The sequence below is a fragment of the Carassius auratus genome, unplaced genomic scaffold, assembly GCF_003368295.1.
Source record: "Carassius auratus strain Wakin unplaced genomic scaffold, ASM336829v1 scaf_tig00035057, whole genome shotgun sequence".
Lineage (NCBI taxonomy): Eukaryota > Metazoa > Chordata > Actinopteri > Cypriniformes > Cyprinidae > Carassius > Carassius auratus.
The window spans coordinates 86,187-104,871 of NW_020526197.1; the positions used below are offsets into that span (position 1 = coordinate 86,187).

Genomic DNA, 18,685 nt, shown 5'->3' on the forward strand with positions numbered 1-18,685 from the left:
ATGTAAGTGAAAGATTAATTGTGCAGTATAGAGAGATTCATTGATTATAAAGAAACTTGGTGAGATCGCGGTCAGCTAAGACGTGTGACAGCTTTTTAGGGAGCGCATGCTTTAGAAAACTTATGTTTTTTCATGTACACACAGCAAAATCCTCTCGCAGGAGATATAATTCCCTTCCTAAGTTATAAAATCAGCTATATTGTTTCATGTATGAAGAAAGACCAGCAGGTGCTGTGTGGGAAAAATAGGCATCAAGGCTGGAACAACCTGGAAGTCAGACTACCAATTACTAAATTACCATATATATATATATATATATATATATATATATATATATATATATATATATATATATATATATATATATTTGCATTAAAAGATACGTTGAACAGCTGTTCGATTTGCTAAAGCTATAGTCTACTCATATTCACGCTGTTTGTATGAAGGCAGTCAGTTTTGTCCGCAAAAGATGAGCTGATTTGATTGGATGGCATGTATTTGCCCATTCTCCTGTTTTAACACTAGAATGGGGATTTTGCATGTTACTTAAATGTTAGACTACTTGGGATTGGGGTAGAATTAAACAGGTGTCAAAACTCAGCATTTTGTTCGCGTGTCATCTTCTTTACCTCACGAACCACTGGTCAAAACAGCTAAAGAAGAACCTGCGTCTTCCGTTTTTCACTTCTGGTTTAAAAGAGGAAAATAAAATAATTAATGGACTATACGGACAGAACTAGAATACATAATTACAAGCTGCATACTTGATTCAATCAAATGTTTTTTCTCTTCTTCAGCCTCTGCAGGCGGGGCACGTGAGGGTCTCTCTTCTGTGACTGGTTTTCTTTCGATTTTGATTTCAAGGTGAAGGTGTTGAGATGGCGTCAGGTTCAGGTAAGAATCCTTTCTCAATCATTTATGAAACACTGGCCAACAGTAGGCAATAGTTTACTTTTAAATATAGTGAAATTGACTGTAAGAATACAGTCTCCTAGTTTTTGTGACCATGTAAAAATGTATTTTATAACGCTACGAGAAAAAGCTCCCTCGGCTGAAGTCGCGGTCCGATTAAAGGGCAAGACCTCGAGGAAGTTCTCGCCTTTCATTATTTTTCTTTTTGATTTTGATTTCAAGTCGTTAGTTTTGCGATAGCATCAGGTTCAGGAATCAAGGAAGCATTATGCATCAACGTCTCCTCAGTAATTTCTGGCAACGGTCTACTTCTTTTTATTAAATGATTGTTTAAATGCATTCTTGAATACCAGGAACAAACTAATAACCTGTAAAAGGCTAGATCTCACATACATATTTATAAATATAAAAACTTGCAATAGACACATCAAATCGGTTATCTAGACCAACGCTATTATTTTCATAACTTATTTATCTTTGTCTTTTTCCAAAATTGCTACATTTCAGTTCATTAGTAATTTTGTTAGCTTTAGTTTGTTTTTATATATTTTATTTTGAGTTTCAGTTTTAGTAATTAATGTTAATAAGAAGAATCAAAATGCAGAATTAATTTTAATTTGAGTTTATAGTGACGCGAACGCATCAACACAAACTCACTCCTTGATCGGGATATCTTTTGTAGTTTACTTCACAATGTGTTGTGTCCCTCTGCAACGCCATTATTGTCCCTCTCGGTAAACAAACAAACAAACAATAAAAGTGGGTCACTGAATGGAAATGAACGGGTTTGCAGTGCGTATGTGGTGCCCCCCTCGGCAGGTAAAGCATCCCCCTGCAGGCGGAAGCGGTTTGGCGAAGCGTTGGTGCAGATGCAGAGCGAGACGAGTTCCCACGCGCTGAGTATAATGCAAATATACTGATTTCACCATAAATGCGCATATAAAGTCTACTGCGTGGCACAGTACACACATGGCTTTTTGGCTAGGTTTAAAGCCAGGAAAAGTAGGCTATACACAAGTTTACTTAAATGCAAAAGAAATGCCACGAGAGCCGAATTTCTGTCTGTGATTTTAAATTTAAAATGTGATAGCCTACTATCTACTATCTTTTAACATAAGAAAAGTAGGCTATATGGTATGTTCAAATGTTTTGCTACTGGATTTAACAAATTTAACAATGCACTGGATGATTTGAAATAAGGAACAGATGTTGTGTTTGTGTGTTGAACGCGGATCAGTTCAGCGGACTGTATGTGAAATCACAGTGAGCTCTTGCTGCTTCTGCACCGTGTCCCACACACGGACTGCAGGTGCTCTTCAAACAAATCCCGAGTCGAGAAGCCTGCACAATCTCCAGCAAAGCCCCGTGTGGAGTGGAGGCGTGTGTTGTGCTGCGCATCAGTTTGCATTCATATAGGCTACTGCGCGGTTAAAGTATGCACATTTATTTGTGAAGAAAATGTACACGTGATTGTAGTAGCTCAAAGCCTTCATTTAAATCTCATACTTAAAAATTCCACCTTTGGTATTAGAATAGCAGTCTGTTCACTTCTGCTATTCCTGCAGTTCCCAGATATATAAAGTTGAATATTCAGCTGAATTTGAACCACTGCATTTTTAAAAGTGGCTGTCTTAAATCAAATGGTCCAAATGGACCGTTAAATATTGTAGGTGATGTTTTTAAACAAAATGGACTTTGGGATAATCTAATAATCAGTGTTGGGAAAAGTTACTTTTGAAAGCAATGCATTATTACAGTATTGCTTTAATACAAAAATATTAAGAATGAATAAATTTAATTCACGGTTACTCTAGAAATACATCATGTTCACACAGCCCACAATGCTTCTGTACTGCCGATTTCTCCCGATATGGGGACAGGAGATTTTTCAGTCAATAAATGGCAAAACAAAGTAACTGGCGTTACTTTTTTGAAAAAGTAACTCAGATATTTTCTTGAAAATGTAAAAGTAAGTTACTTGAAAAAATAATCTGATTACGTGACTCACATTACTTGTAATGTGTTACGCCCAATACTGCTGATAATAATAATGATCTAATAATGTTAACTTCTGTGCAATGTTTACTTTTTGCAAAATGCAATCCTTGAAAATACAATGCATTAAAATGCAAAAACTGCCTTTTATTCAATTATTGCAATTCAATATGCTGCAACATTTTTGCTTCAAATACATATTATTATCATAGTTCACCAGATTATTACACTCTGATAAAATGATTTGAATTTCACGTCCTCAATTTGAGCCAAATGCATTTACAAATATTTTTTCAAAATATTTAAAATTGACCACGTAAATAGAGCTAAACTTCCTAGTTACTTGCTGGTAAGAAAAGAGAGAGAGAGGGTTCTTCTGTTGCATGATCTTGATTGCTCACTTAGCATATGCATAATTTGGATTAAATCCAAATTGTGTGTATATATATATTACAGGGGAATGCACTGTCAAGGACATTTATTTAAAAGTGACAAGCATACACAATTTTATTTAAAGTGAAAGTGAAAGTGAAACTAGCAGTCTGTGTGAAATGCATTAGGCTAAATTTGTGCCCAGGGCTTGGGCCGGCCTGATGTGCCTGGCTGGATGGGGAAATTGTGATGACGTGATAGGTTTGCTGGATTAGGTGGAACTGTAAACCACCATGGTGAATCAGGCCAAGCAAAAGACCACCATGCTGGAGCAAGCAAAATTGGAATAGAGAGCACAGAGAGGTAACATCAGGCAGAGAGTTCAGGGACAGCTTCCATGGCCATGAAAGGCAATCGGAAGGAAGCCACCACCTTGGAGGGAGCAGCAGTGGCACTGTTGTTTCAGGAGGATCTGGAGAATTGTGTGCTGCCTACACACACAGGATAGTGGTTGCCATGACAGGAAGTGCAACTGATGGGCAATGGCTCCCACACTCAGAGGCAATCTTTGAAGACTCTCGCATTTCTAACATTTCAAACATATTTCTGTTTCACTCGTTATGACACAAACTAACAAGCATCAAGTCTTTCAAACAATTATCAAAGACAGACTTGTTAATGGACCAACTCCAGCTTGAACCAGCATGAACCAGATGACTGATTTAACAAATCATTTTCTGGGGATGAGCAGTTGTTTATTTAGTTACCATTTAAATAACATTTTAGCTTTTCTATAATAGTACCCCTCTCTTTGCATTCAAGTATTCATTATATGACAATATAGAGCAACAGTAAGCACGTAAGGTTTTCATGGCAACTAGATCAAGGAAATTACCTAAAGGCTGTGCTGAGTCTACTTATTTCCTGCTCAAACTCCCCTTAAAGTAGATTCTGCAACACCAGATGGACCACCACTATGAAAATATTCTGGCTACGTCCTGCCCTGTCCTCTCAAAATGTCCAAGATGCTCTTTTTACATCAAATAAAACCAGTTCAATGATGACAACTCTTTGGTTAATTTGGTCTTGGTGGAACAGATCTGCTGTGGTGCTGCTTAATTTCTGAGTTGTAGATTACTGCTGCTGTTGCAAGCAAGTACAGGAACGTGTTATGGCCAATGCATACAGAGATACGGTGCTGTATTTAAGTATTTAAGACATACTGCTGCTGAACAAATAGCATATAAAATAACCCCATAGCAGATCTATACAGGTGGAGCTGGGGAAGATGAAGGGTTTAAGATAACTGAAAGCACACTGCAGGAATCTCAAGTGAATGCCTTGCAATCATTGGCTGCATATGCAGCACGAACCAATCAGCTTTTGCCAACTCTCTGAATATCATCAGTTTTGTTAACACCCAGAAAGCTAGCGCCATCTAGAGTTTCATGACTGAACTATATATTTTATAAAGCTTTTTGGCTAAATCACAAGTCTAATGAACGTATAATTTCTTCATAATATGGAAATGGTTGACATAAGTTATCATAAATAAATAAATAAATAAATAAAATTCTGGTCTGTCATAGCTGATATCTCATTGGCGTTTATGTAGCAGGTGTGTTTCTACACCGCTACACTAATTTATACATTATATTAGTAAAATCAGATAGTAACTCTGTATACAGTACTTTGAAGGGAAGTTCCAGATTTAAAAAAATAATAATAATGTAACTGGTAATGTAACTAACTACTAATTTAAAAAGGAGTAATCAGTAATCAGTAGTTTGATTACATTTTCAGAGTAACTTGCTCAACACTGTTTACTGTTTACAAATTGTGTCAAAGCAGCTTTACAGTATTAAAGGGGGAAAAAGTGTGTCATTCTCCTCTAGCCAGACGAAACCAGCAGTTTGATTCTAGGATGCAACAAAGTCAGATTGTGCAGAGGACTCATCTGGTTCTGTCCGAGACAAGGTGTTCGCTGGGGAACTTTCTCTGGGACTCATCTAGTTGTCATGGTCTCCGCTGACATTCAGGACTGTAGAGGTCATCCCTAGGTTTTGATCCGCCATCTGGACATGGACTGCATCCAGTGGCTATGGTGACCTCAGAATAAGAATGGACTAATAACAGACTAATATAATCCTAGATACCATTCTTCTAATGATGTAACAAGTACATTGTGTGCTATGGGAAGTTTCCCCGGATCAGATTTGAATATTAGAAATATATTAGTGTGTTATGTGTAAGCCATGTTAAAGAGATAGCTATAATGTAACAAGAGCTCTGTTACGAACTTGAAAAGGTCTAGGGCATGTACCGCAACATTTATATATTAACATACTTCTGAAGGTGGGGGTATGGTGGAAGAATGACAGACATGACAGACATTCACAACAAGCCGAAAGGCCACTGGACCCAGTCAAAACAACATGTGTACAAGCTGAGCTTTGTACAATGTGATAATGTAAGCAAAAAAACAAAAAAAAACAAACAATAAATGGATAAAGAACAAAAGCGGCGCCAAAGGAAAGAACAAAATATAACAAAACAATCCTTAATCTAAACCTAATCTAACCAAAACAAAGATGTAGAACAGAAACCGAAATCTTCGGTGCATCCGGCACCCTAACTAAACTACCTAACAAAAGCAGAAATACAAGGGATTGCGCTCACTTCTTGCCTGGTGTGTCTAAACAATCATCTTGTATGGGTGCAGTGTATATCGCGATATACTAACCTGCGTTCTCTTCCCAAAATGTCACTTTTTAACCAATATCTCTGAGCAAATGAGAAGGTAAACAACACATCAAACTAATCTCGCCCATGTTAGAGCACAACAAATATTAGAAGTACACAAAAACAAAGCATATAGCACACAGCTCAATTGATGGACAGAAATGTACACAAAAACTCCCTTCATTACAGAAAACTAATTTCGCTACAAAGAGCTCGATTCACTACAGAGGAGTTCTCAATTCGCTCCGGAGAAAAAGCATGAATGAACATGCCACTATTTAACCAGCTGGGTAAGCCTTCAATTGACTCTCAAGCGGCACCTTAATGCCTTAATCGGCCAATCACAGCAACCTGCGAGCAGAGTAGGTAAACTAGAGACAGAGAGAAGATAATGAGCACAACAACCAACACGTGCTCAGTACTCCAATGTGCACAGATCAATGAAAACCAAATACGAGTGAAGCGTAACAAGCTCATTCAAATACTGAGGTGCTAAACCATTCAGGGCTTTATAAGTAATAAGCAAGAATTTCAAATCTTTACAATGTTTGATAGGGAGCCAGTGCAGTGTGGACAGGACCGGGCTAATATGGTCATACTTCCTGGTTCTAGTAAGAACTCTTGCTGCTGCATTTTGGACTAGCTGTAGTTTGTTTACTAAGCGTGCAGAACAACCACCCAATAAAGCATTACAATAGTCTAACCTTGAAGTCATAAATGCATGGATTAACATTTCTGCATTTGACATTGAGAGCATAGGTCATCATTTTGATATACTTTTAATATTTAAAAATGTGTTTTTACAAAAGCTATAAACATGTTTTTCAAAGGAAGCATTGCTATCAAACAACACACCTAGGTTCCTAACTGATGACGAAGAATTGACAGAACAGCCATCAAGTCTTAGACAGTGTTCTAGGTTATTACATGCAGAAGTTTTTCCATTTAAAGGTGTCCCACAGGTTGAAAACCCCTGGCTTAGGGGAAATATAAAGTACAGTTTGTTCAGTAGAAAAACCATTACACCTATGAAGAATGTATGTCTGTGTGGTCTCCACAACATAAGGTTCACTTTAATATCATCACATCTATAGAATGTCCCTATAAAACATAAAAACTTAATGTGTGTGTTTTTTCTTTGTTACTGTCCATACACTTTTTCAGTGGATGATCTGAGGATTGTGCTGATTGGAAAGAATGGATCAGAAAACAGCAGAGTGGGAAACATTACAGTGGGTACAGAAGCGTTTAACAGAGAAGCTCCATTCTATTTTCAACAGCACAGTATGAAAATCAGCGGAGAGGTGGAGGGGAGACACATCACAGTTATCAACACTCACCTGCTCGAGCCAAATCTCTCGCAGCATCGGATCACTCAGGGAGTGAGAGAGTGTGTGTCTCTGTCTGCTCCAGGACCTCATGTGTTTCTACTCATTCTGCAGTATAAGGACTTCAGTGAGAATGACAAACACAGAGTGAAATGTGTGCTGAACCACTTCAGTTACCAGGCCATGAAACACACTATAGTGCTGACGACTGATGAAGAGCCGCGCACATCCAAAATGACTTCTGTGATATGGAATAAGGTTATTCATGATTTAATAAAGGAGTGTGGAGGAGGAAATCTACACTTTGATACAACAAACCCAGGATGGCGATCTGAGTTGTTCAGAAGAATAGAGGAGATACTCAAGAAAGAGCACAAAGAATTTCTCATCTGTGACATGCATGAGGATGATGGATCATCAGTGGATGGAGATCTGAGCAGATCAGGAGGTTCAATCAGAGGAGACGACAAAGATGATTCTGAACTCAATGAAAGCACACAAACAGCAAGTGATGGAGGAGGTTTGTCAAAATTCTTTTTTTCAGAATAATGCCTCTAAGAGTTTTCCTATGAATGATGTCGTTTAATGGTTAATTTGCAATTTTGTAATCTGTTTTAACAAAGCTTCTAATATTTTTATAAATGAGAAATAAACAAATAAAAAAACAAACTAAACTAAATTAACAAATAAGATATTTTTAAACAAAAAGACAAAGTATGCATCTGGATACAGACTTCATAAATTTGACTTGACTTGACTTGACTATAGAGGTCTACGGCAGCCCATCGAACTGCTAGCACGAAAGTTATGAAATTGGGTACACATATAGAGGACAGACTCAGGTGTAACCATATCAAATTTGGAGTCTCTTATTCAATCCCTCTAGTGCCATTAGAAGGGCTAGAAACAAAATATGTTTTTCCCTCTGATTCCCACTTAAGCCGATTCGACTGCATCATGTGTCATTTTCCATCATGAACATTTTCCTACCATTAAGAATTCTCCAAAATGATCCATTGCTCCATAATCAGCTGAACTTCCTGTACGCCATTTTTATTTCCATTGAATACATACTTTTTCAAACTCCTCCTAATCTGTTCGTCCAGTTTTCACCAAATTTCTCTTTGTCTTTGGTCTGATCCTCCCTGCCATGCTTAGATCCTCATTCTATCACTGTTGTTAATTGCTGCTTGCAGCTATATTTAGGGGCCAAGCACATAAGGTATTTTTCTTCTTCTCCTCATAAATTCTTTGGTAGCCTATATAACCCCTTGTGGGAAGGTTATGAAAGTTAGTACACAGATAGAGAAGAGTTTCAGCATTAACCATTGCAAGTTTGAGCCTCTTACTCAAACCCTTTATATATTTTTATACTAGCAACCTCTTTGTACTAGCAACTTAAAAAATATATAGTTTACACAAAATTATGCTGATTCCTTGGCTCATGATCACCAATATTTTAAAATCTATGGAAAAACATAATTTTCCAGACTTGTCCTAGAGGGTTTATCTGATTTTCACCAGATAAGAGAATACAAGGCTGTTAATTCCATTTTTGGAACTGAGAAACAACCATGTTTGACTGAATGCGCTTAGCAATGACTGCCAGAAATCTCCGGCCATTACGAAAATTTGCAAGCTTTTGCAAAAATTGTGGCATTTGCTTGATTTTGTGATAAATTCAGCAATCGCTAAATCATGGAGGGACTGATATTCATAACTCCTAAAAGTTTGTTTTTAGTATATTTAACTGACAATAATTACACAATTGTTATTTTGGGAATCAACAGCATCAGCATCAGAGTGCTGGATGTCTTTATCATGCATCACTTTATTTTGATATTACACAAATTGGACCTAGGATGATTATGAAAGAATACTCTGCAATTGCTATAGTAACGAACACAACTTTCATGTGCATCTGATTGAACTGCACGGTCATATTTTATTTGATTAATTATTATTCTGTGGATATTTCAGCTAAAAGTTTTGATTTGTATGAACGGAATTGACCTTAACTGACCCTAACCATACTCATATATCATTCCTCAACCGCAGCAGAGGTGTTGTGCATTAACAGAAGCTTTAAATAATTGTATGAAATCTATTTAAATAATTTGTAGATTTTCACAATTTGCATGATCATATAAAGTAGAAGTTTGATGATCTTTTTAATTTAATTTACATTAGATTTTAATTATTTGTTAATGTTTAATACATTAACAAGCACATTAATTAAAGATAAGTGAATATATATGAACTAATAATATGTTAAGTATTATATACTGTTTGCTAATGATTCATTGATGAAAGTTAATATAAAGTGTTACCTAATATTTTTGTTGTTAAGGAAGTGTTCATTTGGTACCAAAACTGATCTGAGTCTACTGTCTCTAAATCTTGATTTCAGTGACAACTACTGTAAAAACAAAGCTGAACATTGTGCTGTGTGGCAATAATCCAACACTCAAGAACTCTGTGTCTAAAATGTTTAGAGGGATAACAATTAAATCTCAGAAAGAGATGAGTAAAGTGTGTGTGAAGAAAGAGGGCAAGATTCATGGACGGCAGATCAGTGTTATAGAACTTCCAGCTCTCACTCGTCTCTCAGAACAGGAAGTGATGCAGGAGACTCTCCACTGTCTGTCTCTTTGTGATCCTGGAGTTCATCTTTTCATCCTCGTTTCTCCTGTCTGTCCACTTAATAATGAAGACAGAGCCGAAATGGAGAAGATTAAAGGAATACTTAACTCTAATGAGCACTTCATGGTGCTTTTCATTACCGAACTTGACCAAAGTGTCAGAGTCTGTAACAGTCTCTATGGGAGCTGGTACAGTGTGATGGGGTTAAAGGACCAGAGAATCTCAGAAAAAATATCAGACCTGTTTGATCGTATTGACAGCATGAAGACTGAACCCTACTCTCTTCAGATGCACATAAGCGCTCCAGAGAAGAGAGTCAGACATGAACTAGAGGAGAAACTGAGAGTCAGAGATAATGAAGTCAAAGAGTTACAGAAGAAGATCAAGACACTGGGTGAGTGGATTCATATATTTCTCTGAATAAAGAATATTTTTTATAAATAGGCATAAAAGACGTGAAAGGATTTTACTAGTTGGAAAAATTACAGTGCAGTGATGATTACCATTATTCCAACATGATACAGATGCAGCACTGATCAAATTTAAAATCACATTGTTAAACTAGTTGATTCCTTTGTTTTTCAGAGGGTGTGAGGCTGAATCTGGTTGTGTGTGGCAGTAACAGAGAATTAATATCCTTCATATCAAACCTGATCCTGAAGCAGAGCGAGAGCAGATCAGAGCTGAGCTCAGAGTGTGTGAGGAGAGACGTGGAGCTTGATGGACGTCTGGTCAGTCTGGTGGAGCTTCCAGCTCTGTTCAACACTCAGCTCTCAGAGGAGGAAGTGATGCGTCAGACTCACCGCTGTGTGTCTCTCTGTCATCCTGGAGTTCATGTGTTCATCCTCATCATTCCTGATGCTCCAATTACTGATGAAGACAAATCAGAAACTGAGAGGATCCAGAGGATATTCAGCTCAAGAGTCAACAAACACATCATGATCCTCGTAAAGCAGAATTCAGAGCATCAGACAGCAGAACTCAATGAAGAAACACAGTCTGTCATTGAGAGATTTGGAGGACGACATCATTTCATTGGTCCAAACACACAAGCATCTGTGTTGATGGAGAAATTAAAGCAGATGGTTGAAGAAAATAGTGGCGATTGTTTCTCCACAGATACATTGATGGAGACACAGATGGAAAAAGTACTGAAATTTGAAGAAATTAAAAGGAGAATGTATCCTTTAGAAACATGGTTTCAATCACAAGGTAATGATAAAAAAATGCACTGATTAAAAAAAAAACACTATTCATAATTGCTAAAGTCTGCACAGGTGTGTTTCTGTAGCTCAAGTGGTAGAGCACTGCACTGTCAAGCACAAGGTTGGGGGTTCGATTCCCTGGAAACACATGATATGCAAAAATTGATAGCCTGAATGCACTGTAAGTCGCTTTGGATTAAAGCGTCTGCTAAGTGCATAAATTTAATACATTTAATTTAAGTTTAAATTTAATTTGATAGAAAACAATGTTATATGCATAATTGGGAGAAAAAAAATTATGATCAGGACACAAAGCTTTTTAGTATAAATTACACATAATATTCTTTGACAAACTGGATACTTGACAACTTCCACTTGAAATTTAATATTGTTTTTAATTTTAATTTGATTCATCTTTAGATTCAAGAGACAAAGAATATGAACTAAGGATTGTGTTGCTGGGAAAAACTGGAGTTGGCAAGAGTTCAACTGGAAACACCATCTTAGGAAGTGTCATGTTTAAAGCTGAAGCAGCTCATGAGTCTATAACTAAAGAGTGTCAGAAAAAGACAGCTGAAATCAACAGCAGACACATTACTGTGATCGACACTCCAGGACTGTTTGATACTGAACTCAGTAATAAAGAAACCCAGAGAGAAATGAGAAACTGCATCCCCATGATCCTGCCTGGACCACATGTGTTCATCATTGTGCTTAATTTAGGACAACGATTCACTCAAGAGGAGGAAAAATCAGTGAAGATCATCCAAGAGACGTTTGGTGAAAACTCTTTAAAGTACACGATGGTGCTCTTCACCAGAGGAGATGATCTGAATGACAAAACCATTGAACAGTATCTGGGGAAATCTGGATCTGCTTTAAAACAGCTGATTGGTGTGTGTGAAAACAGATATCATGTGTTCAATAATAAAGAGACTAGAGACCGAACACAGGTGACTGATCTACTGCAGAAGATAGACAACATGGTGAAGACAAACGGAGGGAGTTACTACTCGTGTAAGATGTTCAGAGAGATGGAGAGAGAAAAACAAGAACAACAGAAGAACATACTGATGGAGAAAGTGGAGCAAGTGATCAGAGAAAGAGAAGAACTGATAAACAGACATGAAGAAGAGAAAAAGAAGATGAAGATGAAGATAGAGGAAAAAGACAGAATCATGAGAAAGAGAGAAAGAGAATAGAAGAAGAATTTATTGAGAGAGAAGAACGATATAAAAGAGACATCAAAGAAAGAGAGGAACAAGAGAAAAAGATACGAGAGGAGCTGAAGAGAGAACGAGAGGAATGGGAGAAACAGAAACAACAGGAAAGACAAAGAAGAGAAGAAGAGGAGGAGAAATGGAGAAATAAAGAGCAGGCAACATGGGATGAATGTAATCAGAAAATTAAATTGGTAGAAGAGAGAATGCAAAGAGAAAAAGATGTTTTTCTGTCCAAATACAAAGAAGAGAAAGAGAGAATGAAGATGATGATGGATGAAGAAAGACGAAATCATGAAGAAGAAAGAAATAGAAGAGAAGAAGTGGATGAGAGAAGAAGAAAGATAGAAAAGGAAACATGGGATGAATATTATCAGAAACTGAAACGAGAGAGAGAAAGAAGATACAGAGAGAAAAAAGATCTTCAGATCAAATATGAAGAAGAGAGAAAAAGAATGAAGAAAATGATGGAGAAAGAAAGACAAAATCATGACAAAGAGACAAAGAGAAGAGAACAGGAATATATAAATGCTGAAGATCAATATAAAATAGATATTAAATATATCGAGGCACAAGAGAGAAAGATACGAGAGGATCTGAAGAGAGAACGAAAGGAATGGGAGAAACAGAAACAACAGGAAAGACAAAGAAGAGAAGAAGAGGAGACTGAAATGCATACATTTAATGAACTTAATATGGAAACTCCTGAGGTTCAACACATAAACAGTAAGTCAAAACCATAACCAGCTAATTTTGAAATCAATGTGCAAAATAAATAAATAAGAATAATAAGAATAGCTGCATGTCATTAGCATAGCAATGTTAGGAGAGGCCATGTGCCTGTATAAGGTATGATGGAACCCAGTGATGTAGTGTATATGTAGAAGAGGAGAGGGGTCCAAGGACTGATCCTTGAGGAACCCCAGAGACCAGATGACGCATTTTGGATACCAGTAAGATAGGTTTAAAACCAGCTTAGTGGAATCCCTGTGATGCCTGGTGAGGAGTGTGTAGACAGAAGCATCTGATGATTAAGTGTCAAAAGTGGCAGATAGATCCTGCAGAATAAGAAGTGATTGTTTGAAATCACTTTTTTTCCCATACGTTTCTCACCACCCAAATGGAAGAATGATCAAGGTTCATTGCCATGGCTCAGGCGAGCCCCGACCCTATCATCCATGTGATAGCATTCCTGCCGCTCGCCCTCGCCAGCTCCCTAGATGGGGACATTTTTTTTTACTCTTTTCCGGCTCGGGATGACGTACTATCTACGAATGGAGTTCTCAGACACCACCAACCCTGACTCGAAGGAAGCGCTCATCCAGTGTCTGGAGAGCCACCGAACCTGATCTGGAACCCTTCCGCTGGCAGTTCCACATTCAAACCTGCTGGCTGCAGCTCTCTTCAGCCCAGTGGCTATGGCTCCCACAAGCCCACCTGCTGTTCAACAGTTAAGCCTGCCAGCCGCCCTGATATTAAGCCCACTGGCTGCGGCTCACACAAGCCTACCTGTTGTTCACTCCCTCTGCTATTGCATTGACGAAATTAACAGTTGGATGTGCCAAAGCTTTCTTCAGTTAAACAAGCAGAAAACTGAAGTCATTGCATTTGGAAATAAAGATGAAGTTCTCAAGGTGAATGCATACACTGACTCTAACAACTAAAGTCTGGAATCTTGATGTGATTCTAGAGACAGACCTTAGTTTCAGTAGTCACAGTAAGCAGTAACTAAATCAGCATACCATCATCTAAAAAAAAACATAGCAAGAATTAGATGTTTTGTTTCCAGTCAAGACTTGGAGAAACTTGTTCATGCCTTTATCACCAGCAGAGTTGACTATTGCAATGGTCTCCTCACCGGCCTTCCCAAAGAAGACCATTAGACAGCTGCAGCTCATCCGGAATGCTGCTGCCAGGATTCTGACTAGAACCAGAAAAATCTGAGCATATCTCACTAGTTCTCAGGTCCTTACACTGGCTTCCACATGCTCCATTCCCCAAGTTAATCCCAGTGAGGGCTCCTGTCCCCAAGGTAAGCCCAGTAAGGGTTCTTGTCCCAGAGTTAAGCCCAGTGAGGGCTCCTATGCCCGAGTTTAGCCCATTGAGGGCTTCTGTCCCCGACTTTAGCCCAGAGAGGGTTCCAGTCCCAGAGTTTGGCCTATGGAGGCCTCCAATTCTCAGCTGAAGTGGCCAGACTGAGTGGTTCTGAGTTCCCTGCTTTGCCGTGGCCTCCTGAACTGTCTAATCTGCCATTGCTCCCTGAGCTACCTGTTCTGCCATGTCCTCTAGAGCCCCCTACTCTACCATGGCCGCCTGGGATCCATTTTCCAGCATGGTGTCCTACTGGTCAACTAGGAACTGTCCTAGAGGAGCTGGATGGGCTGCTGTCCTCATTCCCGGAGGATGGCTGTCCATTTTTAGTCTTTGGTTACTTAAACATTCATCTGGACAACCCTTGTGTAGCAGAATTCCATTCACTTCCAGTTTAAGTTGAGTTAAGTTAAGTTAAGTTAAGTTTAATGCTTACCCCTACAAGCACTCACAATTCAGGCAACCAGCCTGACTTAATTTACACACACGATTGTATTGCAGACAACAAACCCCTACACATCTCTTACTATTTCTTCATAATATGTAACCTACATCTTCCTACCTGTGTGCCACCAACCCTTCTACCTGTTACTTTCAGATTAAACCTACACCCTTTCACGCTCCCATCTTTCCTCTGTTGTGTCTACCTTTCTTTGCTCACCTTCAAAATCTCATCTCTTGATGTGAATGCAGAAACTAACATGTTATGCTCTAACTTCTTGTCTAGATGATTTTTGTCCTCTCTTCTCTAGGCCAGTATGAGCTGCCCCTTCTAACCCCTGGTTATCCAATGTTCTTTGTTAGCATCAGTCTAAACTCAGGGCAGCAGAGAGAAAATGGCTCTTCCCTCTTCAAAACATTCTGTTCTCTACTTTGTCCCCTTCCACCACCTCCCACCACTTTTATAACAGCTGATGATTTCCCCACATTCTTCACAAACAAAACTAGAACAATCAGCAGTCAGTTCTCAGTTCCACACACACAAGTACTTAAACCAACCACATCCACACCTAAAACTTCCCTCTTCTCCTTCTGTCCCCTTACAGAGGCAGAAGTATCTAAACTTCTCCTCTCCAGCCATCCTACAACATGCCCACTAGACCCCTCCCCTTCACACCTTCTCTAAACAATCTCTCCTACACTCTTACCAGCATTGACACACATCATCAACATTTTCCCCACTGCAAGCACTTTTCCCACTGCATTCAAGCAGGCTAGTGTAAAAAAACTACATTAAACACTTAACTTATAGAGAGCTAAAGATCTCTATCCTTCCATTCATAGCAAAATCACTTGAAATAGTTGTTTTAAGAAGGAGGGGGAACTCTCCTTCCTCTATATGTCTCACGATTGAATGGACCCAATATTTCCTTTCTTTTCCACTTTTAAAGAAGCGGAAGAACTTGGAAGACTCCATTTTGTATTGTATTGTGAATTGTATTGTATTGTGACCTTTAGTGTACATCTATGAATAATCTATAATGAGCGTGCTTGCTGCAAATCTATGTTTGAAATAAAGAGCTTGTGCATGCAAAAAGGCCCCTTACGCTACTTTGCTCTCACAAGTCCTAATGCATGGACTTATACACATGCGTTTTCTTTCTAAACATTTACATTTACTTACGACAAAACCGATTGTGCTCATGAGGATACTCGTCAGGATGGCAATTTTTACATTATTCTGTGTGTGCTTGGCCACTTAAGCTCATCAACAAAATATGAGAAATAGCTCAATATAATAACCAAGAGGTGGCTTTGTCAGCCTTTAAACGCCCTCTGGAGCATGTGAGAACCTATTGGCTTAAAAAGGTCTTGAATTAGTGTGCAGCAGCTTGTTGTATTGCAGACGAGATGCACTGATGTGTTACAGCTATGTTACACCATAATGGAGCAGAGAAGATTTGCTTTTTTATATATACAATTTTAATCTATAAATGTATTTATTTATTTATTACTATAAAAAAAACAGGAAATGTAATACAGTTTTACCAACACACACAGATTTACTTCTGCAAATAGTTACCACTCATTTAACACTCATCAATTCCTAATATCTCATTTATTTTGTCATTTTCAGATGATGAAGATTCATCATGTTTGAGAATCTTGCTGTTTGGGAGGACAGGAAGTGGAAAGTCTGCAACAGGAAACACTATCCTCAGAAAGGATGAGTTTCACAGTGAAGCCAGTTCCCGTTTGGTGACCACTGTTTGTCAGAAGGGAGTTGGTGAAGTTGATGGTCAGTCAGTATCTGTTATTGATACTCCAGGACTCTTTGACACAACACTGACAAAAGAACAAGTGCAGGAAGAAATAATGAAGTGTTTTTCACTGTCAGCACCTGGACCACATGCCTTCATCATTGTGCTGAGTGTGGGAAAAATCACTGCAGAGGAGGGAGACACTTTAGACATGATCAAGATGATCTTTGGCTCAAAAGCAGCAGATTTCTGCATTGTTCTCCTCACAAGAGGAGATAATCTGAAAGGACAAACAATAGAGCAATATGCAGACAAATGTAAAAATGCTGAACTCAAGACACTGATGAGAGATTGTGGAAACAGATTCCTGGCTTTTAACAACAAAGAAGCACAAGATCAGACACAAGTTATTCATCTGTTAAATATGATAGAAGAGATTAAGTCCAATCAGGGCCAACATTTCACTAATGAGATGTTTGAAAAGGGAGTGATCTCCACTGAACAGAGAATGGAAATGCTAGAAGAGAATAAAAGAAAAAATCTGTTTCAAATTGAAAAATTTAAAGCCAAATATGACATGGAAATTAGAAACATTGGAGAGAGACTGGAAGAGAAGAAACAAAGGAAAGATGAGGAAAGTGAGAGACTGAAGAACAAGTTCAGAGAACAAGAGGAAACACTCAGGAGAGAGTTTGAGGAGAAAGAAAAATCAGATCAGGAGAAACTAGAGATGATGGAGGATCAGAGACGATCAGAAGAAGAGGAAAAAAAACAAAGAGCTGAATATGATCAAATAATAGAGGAGATGAAGAGAGAGATGGAAAATCAGAGAATACAGTATGAAAAACAGATAAAAGAAAAAGAAGAAGAAGTTGGAAAGAGAGAAGAAGAATATAAACAAGATCAAGAAAATATGAAAAATGATCATGAAAACATCATGACAATGTTAAGAAAAAAACAGGAAGAGGAAATAAAAAAGAGAGATTTCGAGGAACAAATGAGGAAGGAACAAGAAGAGAAAGAGAGAGAGGAATGGGAGAGAAAAATAAAAGAGGCTGAAAGTGACAAAGAGGCTCAAGAGGAAATTAAACAACAGCAGAGAGAATGGGAGGATGAGAAGAACAGACAGATGAGAGAACGAGAGGAAGAGGAAAGAGAGACAAAAGAGAGACACAAGAAACAACTGAGAAAAAAGAAGGAGAACTGGAGAAGATAAAGAAGAAATTTGAAAACAACAGAGAAGAAGAAGAACAGATGATAGAGGAGGAGAGAGAGAAACTGAAGAGGGAGAAAGAACAGAGAGAAAGAGAATATAAAGAGAATATAAATGAAATGGAGAGACATTATAAGCAGCTGGAGCAAGAGAGAAAAGAGGAGTGGAGGAGAAGGAAACGAGAGGATGAAGAGAGACGAGTGGAGAAGAGAAAGAGATGGGAGAAAATGATAGAAGATCTGAAACAAGAGCATGAGGAGGAGATCAAGAGAAGAGAAAGAGAGGAGAGAGAAAGAATAGACAGAGAAGAAAGAGAGTGTGATGAAATGAAACAGAAATATGAAGAACAAATAGAGAAGGTGATGAAGAAACATCAAGATGAAGCCAGAAAACAAGAAAAAGATTTGATACATTTAAGAAAGGGAAAAGAACAACAAGTTCAGGAGCTCAAGGAAAGACTTGAACAACTATATGAAATGAAAAGGTTAAGAAATGAACTGAAAGATAAATGGTCATGTCATGTCATGTGAAATATGTTTAATATACTGTATATAGAGGAGTAAATATCAATACTGATAACAAGGTTGCAACATACTGACCGATAAATGATCAATCAACCGATAGTTTTAAAATGGAAACTGAATGTGTGAGGGGATTTAAACTTGGACAGTAAGCCAGGGAAATATTTGACCTCCCTGGTGAAAAAGAGGGCTGACTCACTAAACATGTTTCAGACTCTTCAGGCCAAAAATGAGTTGTTAGC

At 38.2% G+C, this 18,685-nt stretch overlaps 2 protein-coding genes across 2 annotated transcripts; both read left to right on the forward strand.

Moving 5' to 3' along the window:
• The first annotated feature begins 584 nt into the window (after window positions 1-584).
• On the forward strand, window positions 585-12,399 carry LOC113081797 (GTPase IMAP family member 8-like). The gene is made up of 5 exons (XM_026253747.1): window positions 585-894; window positions 7,186-7,869; window positions 9,760-10,386; window positions 10,578-11,204; window positions 11,618-12,399. The coding sequence occupies exons 1-5, from the start codon at window positions 879-881 to the stop codon at window positions 12,397-12,399; spliced, it is 2,736 nt and encodes a 911-aa protein (XP_026109532.1). The 5' UTR covers window positions 585-878.
• Window positions 12,400-12,434: 35 nt separating this feature from the next.
• On the forward strand, window positions 12,435-18,305 carry LOC113081798 (titin homolog; the record flags this gene model as incomplete). The annotated part of the gene is made up of 2 exons (XM_026253748.1): window positions 12,435-13,143; window positions 16,586-18,305. Coding segments are annotated over 2 exons (2,049 nt in total), but the record flags the coding sequence as incomplete, so codon positions are not given.
• Window positions 18,306-18,685: the final 380 nt, after the last annotated feature.

Coding starts and splice junctions, on each gene's coding strand:
- LOC113081797 (XM_026253747.1), top strand. Junction 7,870..9,759: donor AACAGCAAGTGATGGAGGAG/GTTTGTCAAAAT, acceptor TCTTGATTTCAG/TGACAACTACTGTAAAAACA. Junction 11,205..11,617: donor AACATGGTTTCAATCACAAG/GTAATGATAAAA, acceptor ATTCATCTTTAG/ATTCAAGAGACAAAGAATAT.